Source organism: Phacochoerus africanus, chromosome X (assembly GCF_016906955.1).
Source record: "Phacochoerus africanus isolate WHEZ1 chromosome X, ROS_Pafr_v1, whole genome shotgun sequence".
In the NCBI taxonomy this organism is placed as follows: Eukaryota; Metazoa; Chordata; class Mammalia; order Artiodactyla; family Suidae; genus Phacochoerus; species Phacochoerus africanus.
In genome coordinates, this window is record NC_062560.1 from 30190872 (window position 1) to 30208154 (window position 17283).

The 17283-nt window shown below is 34.4% G+C and overlaps 1 protein-coding gene across 6 annotated transcripts in view; it reads right to left on the minus strand.

Moving 5' to 3' along the window:
- Positions 1-17283, minus strand: part of DMD (dystrophin) — a 2144556-nt gene that overhangs the window by 849327 nt on the left and 1277946 nt on the right. For all 6 annotated transcript variants that reach the window (XM_047764837.1, XM_047764839.1, XM_047764840.1 and 3 more), the window contains one exon: positions 14280-14455. In XM_047764837.1, the coding sequence (XP_047620793.1) occupies positions 14280-14455 (176 nt within the window). The remainder of the gene's footprint in view (positions 1-14279; positions 14456-17283) is intronic.

Here is a 17283-nt window from a genome sequence, read left to right on the forward strand (position 1 = left end):
TTTTCCTGAGAATGGGCCATGGTTCTCTGCTTCTTTGGATGTATCAGAGTTTGTGTATAAAACTCAACATTTTAGTTAATATATTGAAGCACGTCCAGATTCTGATTTCCCTTCACACCTGCAGGTTGTTGTAATTGAAGTTTTAGTAACTTTTCTGGACGATATCTGTGGAGTATTTCCCAATAGTATGTGAATGCTAATAACCCTTCTCTGTTTAAAAAATACATATGTCTAGCTTCCTAGAGGTCAGCATAGCTTAGCTATCATTAGGCAACAGTTGGTCAGCAGTCATGTTCAAATAGCTTGAGTTGGTAAAATTTCCAACTATTGTCAATGGATCTGTATTTGTGTAAGGGAATATATTATATTCAAAGTTCAGGCAGTTTTTAAGACATCCTGTAGCAGATATATGGAGAATTTGTCAAAGTCCTTTATGTCTGTCTCATTTCTCATATATTCCTGATAAATAGAATTTATGGCTAGTCTTCATATTGATTAGTTGCTCCAATCAAAAGAGCAATTTTGGCCTAGCTGAGTTGCTAACAGATCCATTTATTTGCCACCTCCATCTCTACTGCTACTGATGCTTCTGGGCATGGTTTCACCTGTTTGGCTCCAAATGAAGTAGGCCTCCCTGGCAGTGAAACTGCTGGTTTTCTTGTGTGACACTACCTTGATAAAAGAAATATGATGACCGAGCTGGGGGTGGAGCATAGGAGCATCCCCAGGCAAAAAATACCAAACACTCCCACAATTCTTATTCCAAAGTTCAATAGTTTTCCTCATATAATTACTTTTCAATTGGGTATATATTGTTGGTTGATTTCAAGAGTCATAAAATATCTTGTACAGTTTTATCATTGTTTTGGGGGGGATTTATTTGTCAACCTTTGCTATCCCAGAAGGTCTCTTTCCAGAGATTAATTTCTAAGCCTTTGTTACCTACAAGGCACAGGGATAGCCAATTTAGTTACATTATTTATAACTCTTACAACAACTCTACAAGAGATATATTATTTTCCTAATTTTTCTAATGAGTAAAATAATACTCATAATTTAAGTAAATTTCAAAAAAAAACAGAGCAAAATAAAAATATAAACACAAAAGTACCATGCTATTTACTTCCAAGGGTAATAAATACAGGTGGGAACATAGGTTATTACTGCCCAGCATTTAGTTAGCAGGTTTGTTTAATTGGCCAACCCTATCTCCCATTACTCTTAGTTTCCACTCTCCAGTGGAAAGGTTAACTGGCAGGAAAAAATAACTAATCAGCAGGATAAACAGGGTCTTTTTGTCATGGATAGACTCTCATCATTTAAAAAATATACTGGTTTATAAAGATAGATTTTTGTTCTCACATGTAATCCTAATAAAATACAGGAACCCTCATGACCCATAGTCTTCACAGATTTATACCCACAGAAACCCAGTCTAGAAACAAAAGATCATTGGAAAAACCATTCTAATTTTAATATACATTTCTTGATCAAAACAGGGTACCAGTTTAAAAGTTATAGAACATTCCAGAAATTACATTTCTTTTATATCCATAAACAGCTTCAGAATCTTTCCATTTTTGAAACTCCCCACAAACCAGACCCACATTCAAGGTTTCCCTTGTTCTATTTTGTAGATGAGCTTTGCCCCTCTAGCTACATACTTGCCTTTTACTCAGTTTTCTCTAGTCTTCTTTGCTTATTACCTGAATCCTTTACCATTTAATACTCCTGAAGATAATATTAACCTTAGGTATTGGTGGAAGCTCAAATATGAGAAGATATAGGCTTGAATCTTTTTCAAGGGCTGAGCGTGAGTTAGTAAATAGTCTGCAGAACACTCATTGTTATTCTGTCTTGTCCCTGTTACATTTATTAGCTGTTTTGTTCACATAGGTAAATATGATTATAGTTGAAGAGGCACAGACTTGGGGTCAGGGTCAATTGACTTTTAGTTCTTGATCTTTCCATAACTTTGATTGGCCTTGACACAATATCTTAATCTTTTTGAGCTGAATTTTGATCATTTGTAAAATGGACATAGAAATACTGCCATCCACTGCTTGCCATCTGAGAATCAGGAGAGAGGGTGGAAATGACATATCTTTAAAATTGAGTTGTTGTGATGAGTAAAGGGGGAAATGTTTGTAAAAATATTGACAAAGATCTTTCATAAGGTAATCATACAAGACTTAGTGTCAATATTGACTCTTGTAGCTTCCAAGTCTCTAGTTTGCACAAGTGAACAGATAGCAATGCCACTCACAGTCTATTTTATGGAGAAATGCAATGTATTCAAGTGTTCATTATTGATTTTGAGGCCTCAATAGGACTGAGACATGTCCAGTGGATTTACCTACAGGAGATCCTTGATGAACTTGGCAAAGATGGTGTGAGAGCAGTGGTGGGGACCAAGAGCAATAAAAAGAAATGAGATAAAAGAGAACATGTAGGTTTAAGTATTAGTGACTAGGAAGAGGATTCAAATGGGAATAAATACTGGGATGGGGAAGTATGAGACCTTTCTCAACTCTGGCTGCCCAGAATCTGAATACCCTGCACATGTGTGTAGGGGGGGTTTCCTAAGATCAGTGTGGAATCTGATGGAGGAGGTTCAGTTTTTGAATCTGAAATGAGTGATAGACAATTGCAAGGGACCATTTAGAATACTTTACAGTAGCAATGGCATTCTTCATCCCATCTGCAATGGTGGAGTGGCCTATGGCAGCATGCACACAAGGGTATGACTTGCACTTGAGCCTCTACCTTGACTTTATTTATTTTTGAGCTGGTGTTCCAGCCTTCTATATGGAAATGGGAGCAGGTCTTTATCCTTCTCATAAAGTCAATTTCTGATTACATTAAGCAGAACCAGATTCTGTTATTCACAGCTAAGAACCCTGACAAGTATAGTGAAGCACATTATGAAAGGATTTTGGTGATTTACTTTTCACTCTGGGAGCTAAAAATATTTACTTGATCAAGGGCCAGTAGAGAAATGGTAAAGATACATTTATTCTTATGTGCATTCGGGGGAGAAAGAATAATTAACTGGGGTAATGTTCCTGTGAAATAAGAGATAATGCCTTCTGCTGAAAATGAGGAAGGGATATTATTATAATGGTGAATGTATAAGTAAGAAAAAATTATTAATAGGCAGCTCATAGACATATGGTGTTTTTCAATTTAGAAAAGGTTTTTTAATAAAATATTTATCAGTAGATAAAAAGAGAAAAAATATTTTAATTCTAACTAATCTATGGGAAAAATAGTGCGTTATGATAACTTTAGATATATATTAATGGCCAAACTATAACAGTTCAGAATTACTAAAACAGACAAGATTCATTAAAGGGATATGAGAAAAAAACTAGCACACATATCTAAGGCATAATTTAATTATACTAAACCTAGGGAATGAATCAATAAAGTGATCAACACATTTATATCTCTAGACTGGGCTTTGCTTTGTGCACAAAGATGGTTGACTAACCTGTGGATATTGTGTTCCTTTTTAGTAATATGATGGTTTGTAATTCTAAAATAAAAAGAGCTTTGGCAATGATTGCTCATAATGTGAAATATGTCTCATAGGACAGGCTTTGAAGGTAGTCAATTCAAGTTTACCCAGCAACAAGGAAAATGAAAAGAATGCAAAATGCCTTTTGGCCTGCTTTAAGAAAATTATCAGGTCGAGACATAGCTGCTGTTGAATCAGATAGACAACAACAGACAGATTTTAGACAGCAATAACCTTAAAGGGAGAGGGCATTTATAGGACCCCAAGCAAGGAGTCCTATGGGACATGAACGATTTGCTTTGTGCTTATTTCTCATGTTATAGGCTCTCTAGCTACCTCTGTACTGATCATCTGCATTTCATTGATTATATTGATGCCTCGAACATGCTTGTCCACATCCTCTCTTTCACCAAGGTGTCCTACACATATACAGAAGACATTTCTGATCTGCAATTAGTATGAAGAGAACTTTGAGCTTGTTTTTCTATATGCTATGATTGATATGTTCTTCTGGTCTATCCCCAATATTTTCTTTGCCACCCCTTCTGATTTGTGAATCTGTGACCTCATGGAAATTATAGGTGCTATTTGAGTTCATTAGTCACTACTTGTATTCATCTGTCACATTTTCTTCCTGATGCCTGAACCCTTTCTCCACAGCAGGACTCATTGGTTAATACGTAGTCTGGCAACTCTTGTTAGCCAGCTAGTGAGTAAATGACATGAGCAAGGGATCTCACTAAGAAGCAGTTAATTTACTGGTGATTGCTACCATCACTCCATTGAGAAGAAAAAGGCTCAGTGTCTTCAGCCTTGCATGTCCAAATGCATGTTTTCTGACTACCTTGTTTTAGCTGTTCTATGGGCTCCTCAACCTATCATATCTCAGAGTGAAGCCTCTATGTCTGATGTACTTTCTTCTTTCCATCTGGATATGGCTCCTTGTATTGCCTCTCATAGCTACCAGCACTCCATTGGTCCAGTTGTCCAAGCCAGAAATTTGGGGAAGGGGTCATCCTAGAATCCTCCTTTCATCCTTCCACCCTTCTATCTAATCAGTGACCAACTTATTTTGCTTTCATCTACCGAATATCTTGAATCTGTCCCATCTTTACAAGCTTTATTTTTCTCAGACACTCATTGTCCCTAATCTGAAATACTACAAGACTAGTTAACTTGAGCTGCACTGCTGCCCGTCTCACCTCATCCTCTTCATTTCACCCTGAGCTTAACTATCAGAAGAGCCTATATGGTTCCAAATTTCACATATTAAAAAGCCTTCCAATGTTCTTCTATTCTGTCCCAGAAAAAAGTTTGAGGTATAAAACCTTCTATGAATGGATCCATCTTGACTCCTCTAAATAGCACCAAAAAATACTTTGTCCTTTAGACATATAAGAGAAATCCTCTTACTAAATTTGTTAACCACTGAGCCACAACGGGAACTCACTCCTCTTACTAAATTTGATTGGAATGACTGGATAGATAGTTTTGGGAAAAATATTGTTAAATCAAAGGGATGATATAAAGTTGTTTATACATATTTAAACATTTTATTTTCACTTAAAACATATAAATGATTATTAGCTCACTACTCATTTGGTGTGGGGAACAAGACTTCTCCTGCAGCATGGAACTGGCTGAAGTTTATTATATTCTTTTCTGAATAAAATATTCTTATACTGTATAATCTATGGCTTTTAATTTTGATTTCTTTAGAGCAAGATTTAGAGACATTAGAAAAAATCTAAATGTGAAATCCTTCCAATTTTTGTGGTTTCTGCTCTCTATGTGAGACTTTAAATTGTTGTTTCATCTACCTCTAATTGAATAGCACTTTTTGTTAATGTCTTCCAATGCATTTGACTTAGTTTTAATAGTAACTACAGTTTTCTTTCTCTTCACATTCCTATTTTATTGGTTTATGTAATATTTAATTGAATAAGGAAATTCTAAAAACAAGAATAATTTGCATAAACAGGTTGGGAACAGCACATGGTTGACTTTCAAATAGTGGGAGGAAAGGTACTATTCCTACTTCAACTCTTACCTCTTCAGCCCTATAAACATTGAAGAAAGCCCGTACATAGTGTGCATTAACTTGTATATATGGAGATAATGATATTATCTCTACCAGGCAATATGACAGCATGTTTGGATCCAGCTAGTCTGTTTCGCCAGAACTGGCCAAGTTTCAAAGAATAAAATATGACAAAATGATTAACTATAAAGCTAATTTTTTATAGTCTTTTGACGAAGAATTATGAGTGTCCTTGAAAGCTTTTCAAGAGTCATCACAGAACAGATGGGAAGAGATGAGCTTTTCCACAAACACCTGTGGATAATAATATATGCATGATCCTCTCTGATAAATTTAAAAATAGCTATTTGGTGATATGCACTGCATCTAAACTATCTTTTGGTTATAGGGTGGATGAGGATAAAATTACCAATTTTAAGGCTAACTCCTACTTAAATCACTAGAATTTACTAGTTGTGATACTAGTAAGACTGAGATAAATGTACAAACTGTTTGACTCAAAGAGCTTATTTTTGGTGTAAATAGCTATGGAAATTGAAGTTATTTTTCTCTTAAGAGGATTAACTGGAGAGCACCTAAAATATGAGTTCTTAACCCAACTTCTTCCATTTTTAAAGTTAAAATTGATCAAGCCCAATCTTCAGAACTAAAAGTTTATGGAAATGTGATAATATTATAAAAACATTAAAAAAATAGTTCTGGCTTTGTTGATGTAACATGTCCAGTGTAAAGATTTAAATGCCTAATTTAATTTGACTGAATAAAAATTCTTACTACTTAAATTGAGAAAATATTTTTGGCCATCCACAATGTACTAGATTTTCTGCTAAGTATTGTGGGTTTCAGAGATGAGAATGAGATGTTGCCTTGCCCTTATGAACCTTTCAATCTGCTAGGGAAATAAAATATATGTAGGTATGACATAGATATATAAAACATTATATGAGTGTTATGAAAAGGAACAAGAAGAACTCAAGAGAACAAAGCAATTCTGCTTGAGAAGAGCAGGTAATATTCATTCAGGAAATACTACTTAAATTGGGCTCTGGAGATGGGCAGAATTTTGAGCAAAAAATGAGAGGAAAGACAATTTGACGCAAAATGTAAATGGTTTTTGCAAAAGCTGAGGGACAGAACACTTAAGTCATTTTATGTTTTTGCCACAAGCTGAAATAGTGGAAATGATGGATAACATGGTTGCAAAGATAGGTCAAGACAGATTTCATGTCCTATTCACTAGCTACTAAGACTGTCCAGCTAAGGAAATGGGCTTGATAAGTGAGAGGCTGGTGGGCAGAAACTGGAAGTATATCTTAGAAAATACTAAAGGTTCATGCTAAGATAAGCTGTGCAAAATTGGATCTAGCATAACAATGCTAGAATTAGACTACTTGAGCTTATATACTAGTTCAAATACGTGCTAATTACGTGATCTTGGGTGAAAATCTTCAGCAGTCTGTACTTCAATTGCCCTTTTTTAGAAATGGAAATAAGAAGAGAGTTGTTATGAAGATTATATGAACTATGTGAAGCACTTGGAAACATGCCTGGCAATCAATATTAAATGCTGTCACCACCACCATCACCATCATTATATAAGGGTCTCTATAAAGTATTACGAAGTCAAAGGTCTATGGGAAAGCAATGAATATAAATGACTGAGGTAGGACAAGTGTGTCAAACTGAAGAGAAAGTTGCTTGCCCAAATCAGTGCTTCTCAAACTTTAAGGTACATATGAATGCTAGATTCTCCATTTCTTATCAACTCCCAGGTGATGTTTGTTCTCTGGTCAAGAGACCATACTTTTTGAATATCAGGAGTCTGAAACATTTTAGTTAGTTGCCTTGAGATGGTGCCTTGAGATTAAGTGGAAAAGAGTGCCCAGGAGCTAGATCTAAGTTGCCAAAAGGAGATAGAAATATTATTATTTTTTTAAATATGAAGACTTAATTTTTAAACGTTGGGGGTTATTTCATAAAAATGCTTATGTAAAAACACCACACAGTTTGCAAGCTGGATTCAGCCTGTGGGCATTTACTCTGCAAACTCTCAGATGAATGAAGAGAGTAGGGGTCAAAACTGGTGATAAAACAAATGAACCTGTCTATAAAACAGAAACAGTTTCAGAGGCATAGAGAATAGACTTGTGGATGCCAAGTGTGAGGTGGAAGGGAGTGGGATGGACTGGGAGCTTGAGGTTAGGAGATGCAAACTATTACATTTATAATGGATAAACAATAAGGGTCTACAGTATAGCACAGGGAACCACATCCGATCTCCTGGGAGAGACCATGATGTAAAACAGAGTCACCTGCTATAGAGCAGAAATGTGCACAACACTGTAACTCAACTATGCAGTAGAAAAAAAAATTGTATTGGGGAAATAACTATTAAAATAATAAAAATAAAATAAAAGGGATAATAATAAAAAATTAAAAAAACTGGTGATAAGAAATAAGGGGAATTCAAATATAGGGCAAGAAGACTAGAGTGATTCTGGGGGACGAGTATGAATGTGTGAGAGGTTTATAGCACTGGTTTATATGGATATGTTGGCTACATTTAAAAGACGGCATGAACAATGAAGACAGAAATTATAATTTTAATTTTCATTTTTTAGAAATAAAAAGTGTATATGAAGGCTATTTTTTAGGAGAGTACGAATAAGTGAGAAGCCAAAATTAAAGACTTAAGAGAAAACAGTTGTCTTAAAATGAGTGCATAGAGTAGCATGAACTACTAATGGAGATTTTCAAGAAGAGGTTCTACTAGGCCTTATCTAATTCATTAGATAAGGCTCATTTCTAATTAACAGCATCCATTTGCATGCAAACAATGAGCTAAGATCTTTAAAAAACAATTTCTTCCCTTAAGTACATCAGGAATGCCTCCCATTAGTTTATTTATACCATTAATTTGCTTGACAAACTAACATATTATATATAGGTGAACTGGTTTAAAAACTCAGCAGTAGAGGCAGTGAAATGAGTAAGTTACTGATTTTACATGAAGTTTAACATGATAAGGGCTTTTTAATAAGCTTAGCCTTACTTTGAACTGTGATGTATTGATCGATAGAGATTTCTGCATCCTTGTACAAGTAACATGACAGTATCCCCCCCCCCCCAGTACTGCTTGTCAGAAAGGTGCCAAGTTTGCTTTGACAAGGTGTTCCTGCCTGGATCTTGGTTTCTATATAACAGTCCCCGGTGAAGGAAATCAGAGGCCCTTGGAGAATGGTTGGTTCCATACCTGGGACAGGGAAAGTACAAGGTGAGCTTGAGACATTAAAGTGGCAAGCTTGGACAGGTTCCACTGTTTAAATTAGGTAAAGGTGAACATTAACAAGAATGATAACTAATTCATAATAACATATTGAATAAATAAGAATCCATAAGTCCATAATGATAATAAAGAGAGAAAAAAGGAAATTTTTCCTTTTTAAAAACAAATGGAATAAATCAGCTTGCAGGATCATGTCAAAAATAATTATAGGAAAATAATTAGAGGAAAATCATATTTTGCATCTCCAATGTAACAATTGGGTTAGAAAAGGATCATCAATGGCTTTTAAAACCATACATGAATTATTGATTCCAAAGAAAAATATATTAGATTATAATTCAAGATCTGATGGTTGCCACCTTAACCAAGAAAACAAACTTTGCAACATTTAAAGTGGGATTACCTCATATTATGCATCTCCTGATGTGATACAAAGTATGTTGAATCCTATATGAGGTATTCTTGCCAAAAACATTTGACCTGTATCTTTTGAAGTCTCATCTAGACTCAACTTCCAGTTAATAAGAAGTTAAGAGAATAGAAGGTAAATGGAATGCAAATTGGAAAAGATGAAGCAAAAACATCACTGCTTGGAGATGACATGACACTATATGCATCATTTATACATGGAATCTGAAAAATGATATAAATAACCTGATTTACAAAACAGAAATAGACTCAGAGACATAGAAAACAAGCTTATGATTGGAAGGTAAATAACAAAGAAAAAAATCAGACAAATCTGGAAAGGAGATTTTTTTGTAAGATATTATATTGGACTTTTTAAAATGTCAGTATCACTAAAAAGAAAAAGGTGAGAGGTTTTTTAGGATAAAAGGGGCATGATAAATGAAGGGAGCAGGATATGGCACCCTAAAATATGCTACTTTGGCATATGGATTATTTTGAGCTGAAGACAACTGAGGAATGGCAGAGACAGGACATCTCCTTACCCTCCCTGTTTCCACGTAAATGTAACAATTTCCTTCTGTGAAGGTTACTCCCCCTCCATTTTTCTATACTAGGAATATGAGGTGGCTTTTATCACTGAAGATGGCATCAATCTGAATCTGCCTAAAGAATCCTTACTGAAAATATCCCTTATCTTCCATAAGTTTCTCCATATATTATCTTCCCTCAGTCTATCACCCCTCAAAGCCCAAACTTCTTTTCCTGTGCCTCGTTACATCTCTACAATTTATCAGTCTTATATAAGCTCTTAGGCCTACCACTTCTTTAGGCTTTTCTTTTCTATGACAATCTATGTGTCACATAAAAATATTAACATCAAATAAAATGTGTATGACTTTTCCCCTCTTAAGGCGTTTTTGTCAGTTTAACCTGCAGGCTCTAGACCCTGAACATAAGAGGGGAGAGGAAAATTTTTTTTCCCTACCCTACAAAACCAAATGCAATGCATAAAACATGATGAGATATTGATACAAAACAACTCAGAAAAGATATAACAGTTATGTTTGAACAACTGGAGAAATTTGGATATGGACAGGATATTAAATTATAATATGGTGTTATTTTCAATTTCTTGAGCATGATAAACAAGCATGGTTATATACAGCATGTCATTATATTAAGGAGATGCATGCTGAAGTATTTAGTGATTAAGCATAAGAATGTTTATAATTAACATGTAAATGTTAAAATAAAAATTTGCGTGTGTATATAACTTCCTACATTAGAGAAATATTGATATGGGAGAGGCAGAAAGAAAAAGAGAACATGTGGGGTGAAATATTAATTGTCCCATTTAGAAATGTAGGAGGATATGTATTCATTATACTAATTTTTTTCAACCTTTTTATATACTTGAAATTTTCCACTAAAAATATTGCGAAAGAAACATTTCAAGCAGTATTTTCCATCAAGCAACATCTAAATTAAAACTATTATTCCGCAATATATGTTAGTATAATAATTGCCTTATATGTGAAATGGAGGAAGTAATATCACATTTGTCTCAGGAAAAAGGGAGCGATAATCTCTTAAAATCATTTTTATTGCTATGGGCTATGATTCAGGGATTCCTCAATTTAGAGATTCCACTTCCCATCATGTTTCTTTCCTCTTTCGATCTTTTATCCTGACATTGTTCTAAGTAAAATAAACTTTCTTATGCTGTCAAAAGTCTGCTGCTTGAAGGCCTGCCTACCTACATTCCCTTGACTGATACATTTCCTAGAACACTCCAGGATAAATGAATGTTTAAGGACAGTGACTATAACATCAAAAGGAGTAAAGCCATCGTATATAAGAATGAAGTCTGGGCAGATAAACCAATAGCTGAATAGAACTACTGTTCTTTTTTTAAGCTATGGACGCTTTTGGTAATCTGCTGAAGCCTGCCACTCCTCAGAATAATGTTTTAAAATCCAGACTATAAAATACACAGGATTCCAAAGGAAGCCAACTGAATTGAAATACAGTAATACAACTATTAGAAACATAAAATTGTGATGTAGTAATATGTGCTTGTTTATTATTAACACATTAATAAGATATTGTGGTAAATCTAATACTACTGCAATTTTGATGTAGTAATAAGCATGAACAATATTTTGAAATATCTCTAATAATACTAATGAGATAAGAAAACAGTTATGATTTCACAGATACTGGTAGTGTTACTCTGTTTTGTTGCCTATACTCAAATGGAAGGGGATGCTCAATTTCAGTTGGAGGTTAGTGAAACCAAAGAGGTATTTCCCCCCATTCAAGCTCATGGCCCCTCTCAAATTCTATCCGTGGATCAAGCCTTAATATTCTTTATACACAGGCTTACTTTGTTTTAACCTATGACTTCTCTTTATGGCAACAGGTTTTCATTTGCATCTTCTTCATTTACAAAGACAATTTTGGTAGCTAAGCCATCATTAAACTCATTACTATCATGCTTAAACCTAGTTTCTCTGCTACATAATTGAGGAAAAAGTACATTTTCTATATTGAATTGCACAGCTAATTGACTATATTTTATACTTCATTTAATTCCAACAGAGATTAACCTTAGTGGATGTCTATTGCTATTTGAAATTTTCTGAGAATTTTCTTCTCATATTTCTGATATCTTACATTTTCAAAGAGAAATGCTTAAAACTATGTGGTTATAAGGCTCCAAATAGTTTTTATAGACTTCAATTACTTAAAATATACAAGGTCTTTCATTTGTGTATATAGACAGAAACATTAAATATTTCCAACAGCTGTATTTAAATCTCACTGCAAACTAATAATACTGTTGTCAGCTTGAACAGTCACCTTATTTCTCACCTGTGCAATAAATAACTTCTGTTTCCCTCTAACTTGGGCTAGGGTTGCATTGAAAGCATGCCACTGATTAGTAATAGTTTCATGATTACAGCACTCCCACAATTGTTAGGTTAACATATCTTTATAAAATATTATTTTGCTTATTTTTTTACTTTATTTGCTACTGGGTGCTTAGAAATAGCTGTGAGTGTATTTGTAGAAATAGCACATATTTTATTACTTTTTTTACATTTCATAAAATTTAAATGATATAAAATCCTGAGAAATTATACGACAAAACTGATCTCAGTGGAAATTTAAATATGCTAACATTTACTTTTAAAATGTAGCATGAAGTAGATAACTTTAAAAGCTGAGTTAAAAAAAAAAAAAACCTCAAGGAAGCTGATCTTGACTTTTACCGCAATATTTAATGTAGGTCAAAATGTTTAAATGGGAGAAATTTTTTTAAGTACTGCTAAATCCCCAGCTGTAATTAACTTATAATTTGTGTAATATTTCACAATAGAGTCGAGCATATGCCACTTTCTTAAAAGCTTAGAAGGACCTAAAATTTCAGGGTATATTTGGAGAAACAGGCATATTGCCTTATTTTCATTTATAAGTTCTAATTTGAATTTACAAGTCAATAACAGATAAAAAGAACTTTAAAATCTAGGTTAGAAGTTATAGAAAATATTAAACAGTTTTACTCAAATACTATAAGAGTAAGATACTTCAAAATAAGAAATAATACTTGATTTATATTAAAGACAAAATCCACCAATCAATTTAATCCGCTTTATGAATCCAACATATTTTAAAGCATGGTAATCAACTTTCCTTAACCTTCCCATTTCTTACCATCTTATTTTGACTAGATTGAGCCTAGTGCCAAAATGATGTTATACAGGTTTAAACCTGTCTATAGCATAAATATATCAGTTATTTAGATAATGGGATAGTTGTGTATTTAACAGAAGGATTTTCACTTTGGGAAAAAATGTGTATGACTCTCCCAAGGAAGCAATTTAACTACAAATTTTGGTCTTTATGTTATCTTAGATATGTTACAATATTTTCTAAACTAAGATTTAAAATAAAAATGTTTTTAGATTATGCAGTTGTTTTTCATCTCTAGCAAGGGGTGTGTAGGGGTGTGTGTGTGTGTGTCTGTGTGCCTTTGCGTCGGTCAACTAATGAGTTCATTTTGTATAGAAGAATTAAATTTACTCTCTGAACAATGCAATAAGAAAAAAGGTGGCCAGAAGAGGTGGGAAAAGACAATGGACATAATTCCAAAACCCTTCTAATACATCCTCACCAAAGACGTTCATCAATGAGTTGTTCTAGCTTTCTGAATATTAAAATCCACCTATTATGTTGATGATAGGTAGGAAGCAAGATCTTGGCAATGGAACTGAGTTTCCTTTGTTCATAACAATAGTCTCGTTTAATAAATAAAGACCAAGTTCTCCCTTATGAGACAGGAAACATTAGCAATAACTGAAAGCATAATACAAAATCCTGTTTATAAAAATATCCATGTTTTCCAACTGTAGCAGCACATACTTGGCTCTGTGCTTTCAGTACCTTCCAAGGGAAAGTTAAATGTTGAATAAATTCAACAATAACCTTTCTGAGGTTTGGTTTTCCCCTCTAGATTTGGACATTTTCAGCCCAAGTCCCTCTTTAAGAAAGTACTATGAAATATAGTGGAACTAAAAGGTAAATATGACTACCATGTTTTTACACATCACAAGTCACACTTGTAGTTCTAAGAAAATCTGGCCAAAGAGTAGTCTTTCCTACAAAATAGTCATTTATAATTTCTTTTTCTCATCTCCTTCAAAAAAATGAGGTTCAGCTTGTTAAAGTTGGAATATACTGAAAACATTCATGTTTAAACAATCATATGTGACTTTTTTCAAACAAACGTGAAAGTTCTAAACAGTAGAAAAACACTGTCTATTTAATTAGCATCAGCTACATATCTTATTACCTGAGAAAAATAAAGAGCAAGTTCATTATTGCACTGTTGATGGGCTCCTTAATGTTAGTGTCTTTCACCCTGCTTATAATCTTTCACAAAAATCTTTCTTTCTTTTAAGGGCAGCTTAAATAGCTCTACTAAAATTTTAGAATTTCTAATTTATCTGTTACCCTACCTCTTTTTTCTTTCTGCCAGCTGTTTGCAGACTTCCTGCCACCGAAGATTCAGGCTTCCCAATTTTTCTTGTAGAATACTGGCATCTGTTTTTGAGGACTGCTGAATTACTTCTTCCCCAGTTGCATTCAACACTCTGACAATAGTTTGCCGCTGCCCGATGCCATCCTGGAGTTCCTGTGAGATACCCAAAAGGCAAAACAAAAATGAAGCCCCATGTCCTTTTATTTGAGAAAAGATGAAACAATGTGCTACCACACACAGTTCTACTGGGAGAGAAAGAAATAAAAAAGCTCCATGTGAAAGTTTCCCTCTGAAACTGACATGCCTATATCCAAAGGATACAAGACAGAAAGACACCTTTTATGTGTCAGTAAAAAAGCACCCTCTTGGTTCAGCTCCAGTTTTTATATTTGTAAAGCTTGTCAGCTAGATGATGTTATAATGTCCTAAAAATCAATTAGTTGGAAACCTTCTCAAGAGCAAATTCGATTTCTTGTCCCCACAAGGATGTTTCATGTTTAATAGTCTATGAAGTGTTGTAAAATTTAAACATGAAGAAAGTATTTAGATTTCTTAGAAACTGTCAATATGAGAGGGGAAGAAGAACAAACATAGTTTAGCCAGTTTTTTTTTTTAAATAAAAAACCTCTAGAGATGTTTAAACAAAAATTCATTACTATATTATAAGGAAATGTATTTGCAATTCTGTGTCCCTCAATGTATTCTGCATTATAAAGCCACATAAAACTGAGAATTAATTGCTTTCAGGAGCAACCTATGAAGAAATCCGTAAGGTACAGCAATAAAGTTAAAATAATCTATAGCCACTGGAACATTTTTATGAGTCATTGGTGATATCAAGCTTAAATATCTTCTACTTTCTATTCTAAAGGAAATTTTAAGAGTAGAATGTCAGGAAAATAGTTCTATTAAAAAAGGCTATTACAACCAAATATGCATAACAACAAAAATGCTTTTTACCATTAAATAAAAAGTACTCTATCATTTTTTTTAAAAAAGATAATCTATAATTTGTAAGGTGATTACAACCCATTACTAAATCTGAAGTTTAGACAATGAAATAAGAACTTGAGATAACTACTATTTTTTTTTTTTTGGCCATACCTGCAGCATGTGGAAGTTCCTGGGCCAGGGATCAAACCTGAGCCATAGCTGTGGCCTGTACCACAGTTGTGGCAATGCCAGATACTTAACCCACCACAAGGGGACTTCTGATACTTACCATATTTCAATCTTAAGGACTCACAAATCCTTATGTACAGATGGGATAAAGTCGGTATGCAGAACACTTTCCTGATACGTGTAATTCTATTTATCTAATATTCTTATACTCCCCTGTCCCAATACCAAGTACATAGAAAACTCCATAACATGCTTGCCCAATAAATCAATCCAGGGATGACTTCTGAGACTGGGTCAGATCTGAAGGAATCATTCTCTCTGACTAATTATACTACAAAGGTATAGTAATCAAAACAGTATAGTACTGACACAAAAACAGACACATAGATCAATTGAACAAGATAGAAAGCCCAGAAATAAACCCACACACCCTATGGTCAATTAATATATGACAAAGTAGGCAAGAACTATACAATGGAGAAAAGACTGTGTCTTCAATAAATTGTGCTGGGAAAAGACTGTGTAAAATAAATTGTGCTGGGAAAACTGGACAGTTACATGTAAAAGAATAAAATTAGAACATTCTCTAAAAAGGGAACTCTCCTACACTGTTGGTGGGAATGTAAATTATTACAACCACTATTGAAAACAGTACGGATGTTCTTCAAAAAACTAAACATAGAACTACTACATGATCCAGCAATCCCACTCCTGGGCATCTATCTAGAGAAAATCTTAATTTGAGAAGATACTATAAGAAAAGGGGGAGTTCCCGTCGTGGCACAGTGGTTAACGAATCTGACTAGGAACCATGAGGTTGCGGGTTCGGTCCCTGCCCTTGCTCAGTGGGTTAACGATCCGGCGTTGCCGTGAGCTGTGGTGTAGGTTGCAGACGCGGCTCAGATCCCGCGTTGCTGTGGCTCTGGCGTAGGCTGGTGGCTACAGCTCTGATTCAACCCCTAGCCTGGGAACCTCCATATGCCGCGGGAGCAGCCCAAGAAATAGCAACAACAACAACAACAACAAAAAGACAAAAAAAATAATAAAATAAAAAAATAAAAAAAAAGAAAAGGACTGGGTCACTTTGCTGTAGAGAAGAAATTGGCACAACATTGTAAATCAACTATACTTAAAAAAAAACTTAAAAAAATGATACCTGCACCACAATGTTCATTTCAGCACTATTTACTATTTACTATTTACTACAGTCAAGATGTGGAAACAACCTAAATGTCTGCTGACAGAGCAATGGATAAAAAAGATGTGTTACATACATACAATGGAACATTACCCAGTCATAAAAAAGAATGAAATACCATTGGTAGCAACATGGATGAACCTAGAGATTCATCACACTATATTATACTAGGTGAAGTACAACAGAGAAAGACAAACATCATATGATATCACTTATATCTGGAATAAAAAAAAGCGTACAAATGAATTGATGTGCAGAACAGAAATAGACTTATAGACTTTGAAAACAAACTTATGTTTAACAAAGAGGAAATGTGGGGACAGGGAAGAAAAAAAAATTGATTACTGTTTTCAAGAATAATCCCTTAGAGTTAACAGCCACCAGTATCTTCTTTGAAAAAAACATATTTTATATTATGAATAAAGAAAGAATAGGTAGGCCTTAGGGATATGGAAGGTCAGGAGGGCAAGAAGATGGCAGAAGGAAAGGCCTATGGCATGCAATTTTTGTGATCTGATCAGGAGTACACAATTGAGCTCTATGTCACTATGTAAGAGTGGAAAATCAGGGAGAGGGGTAGCCCTGTGTGTATATTGGCCTTGGGCTGAAGGGACTTTGCTTTCTATTAAGGAGTTTGCAATTCAGTGGATGGCAATGGAAA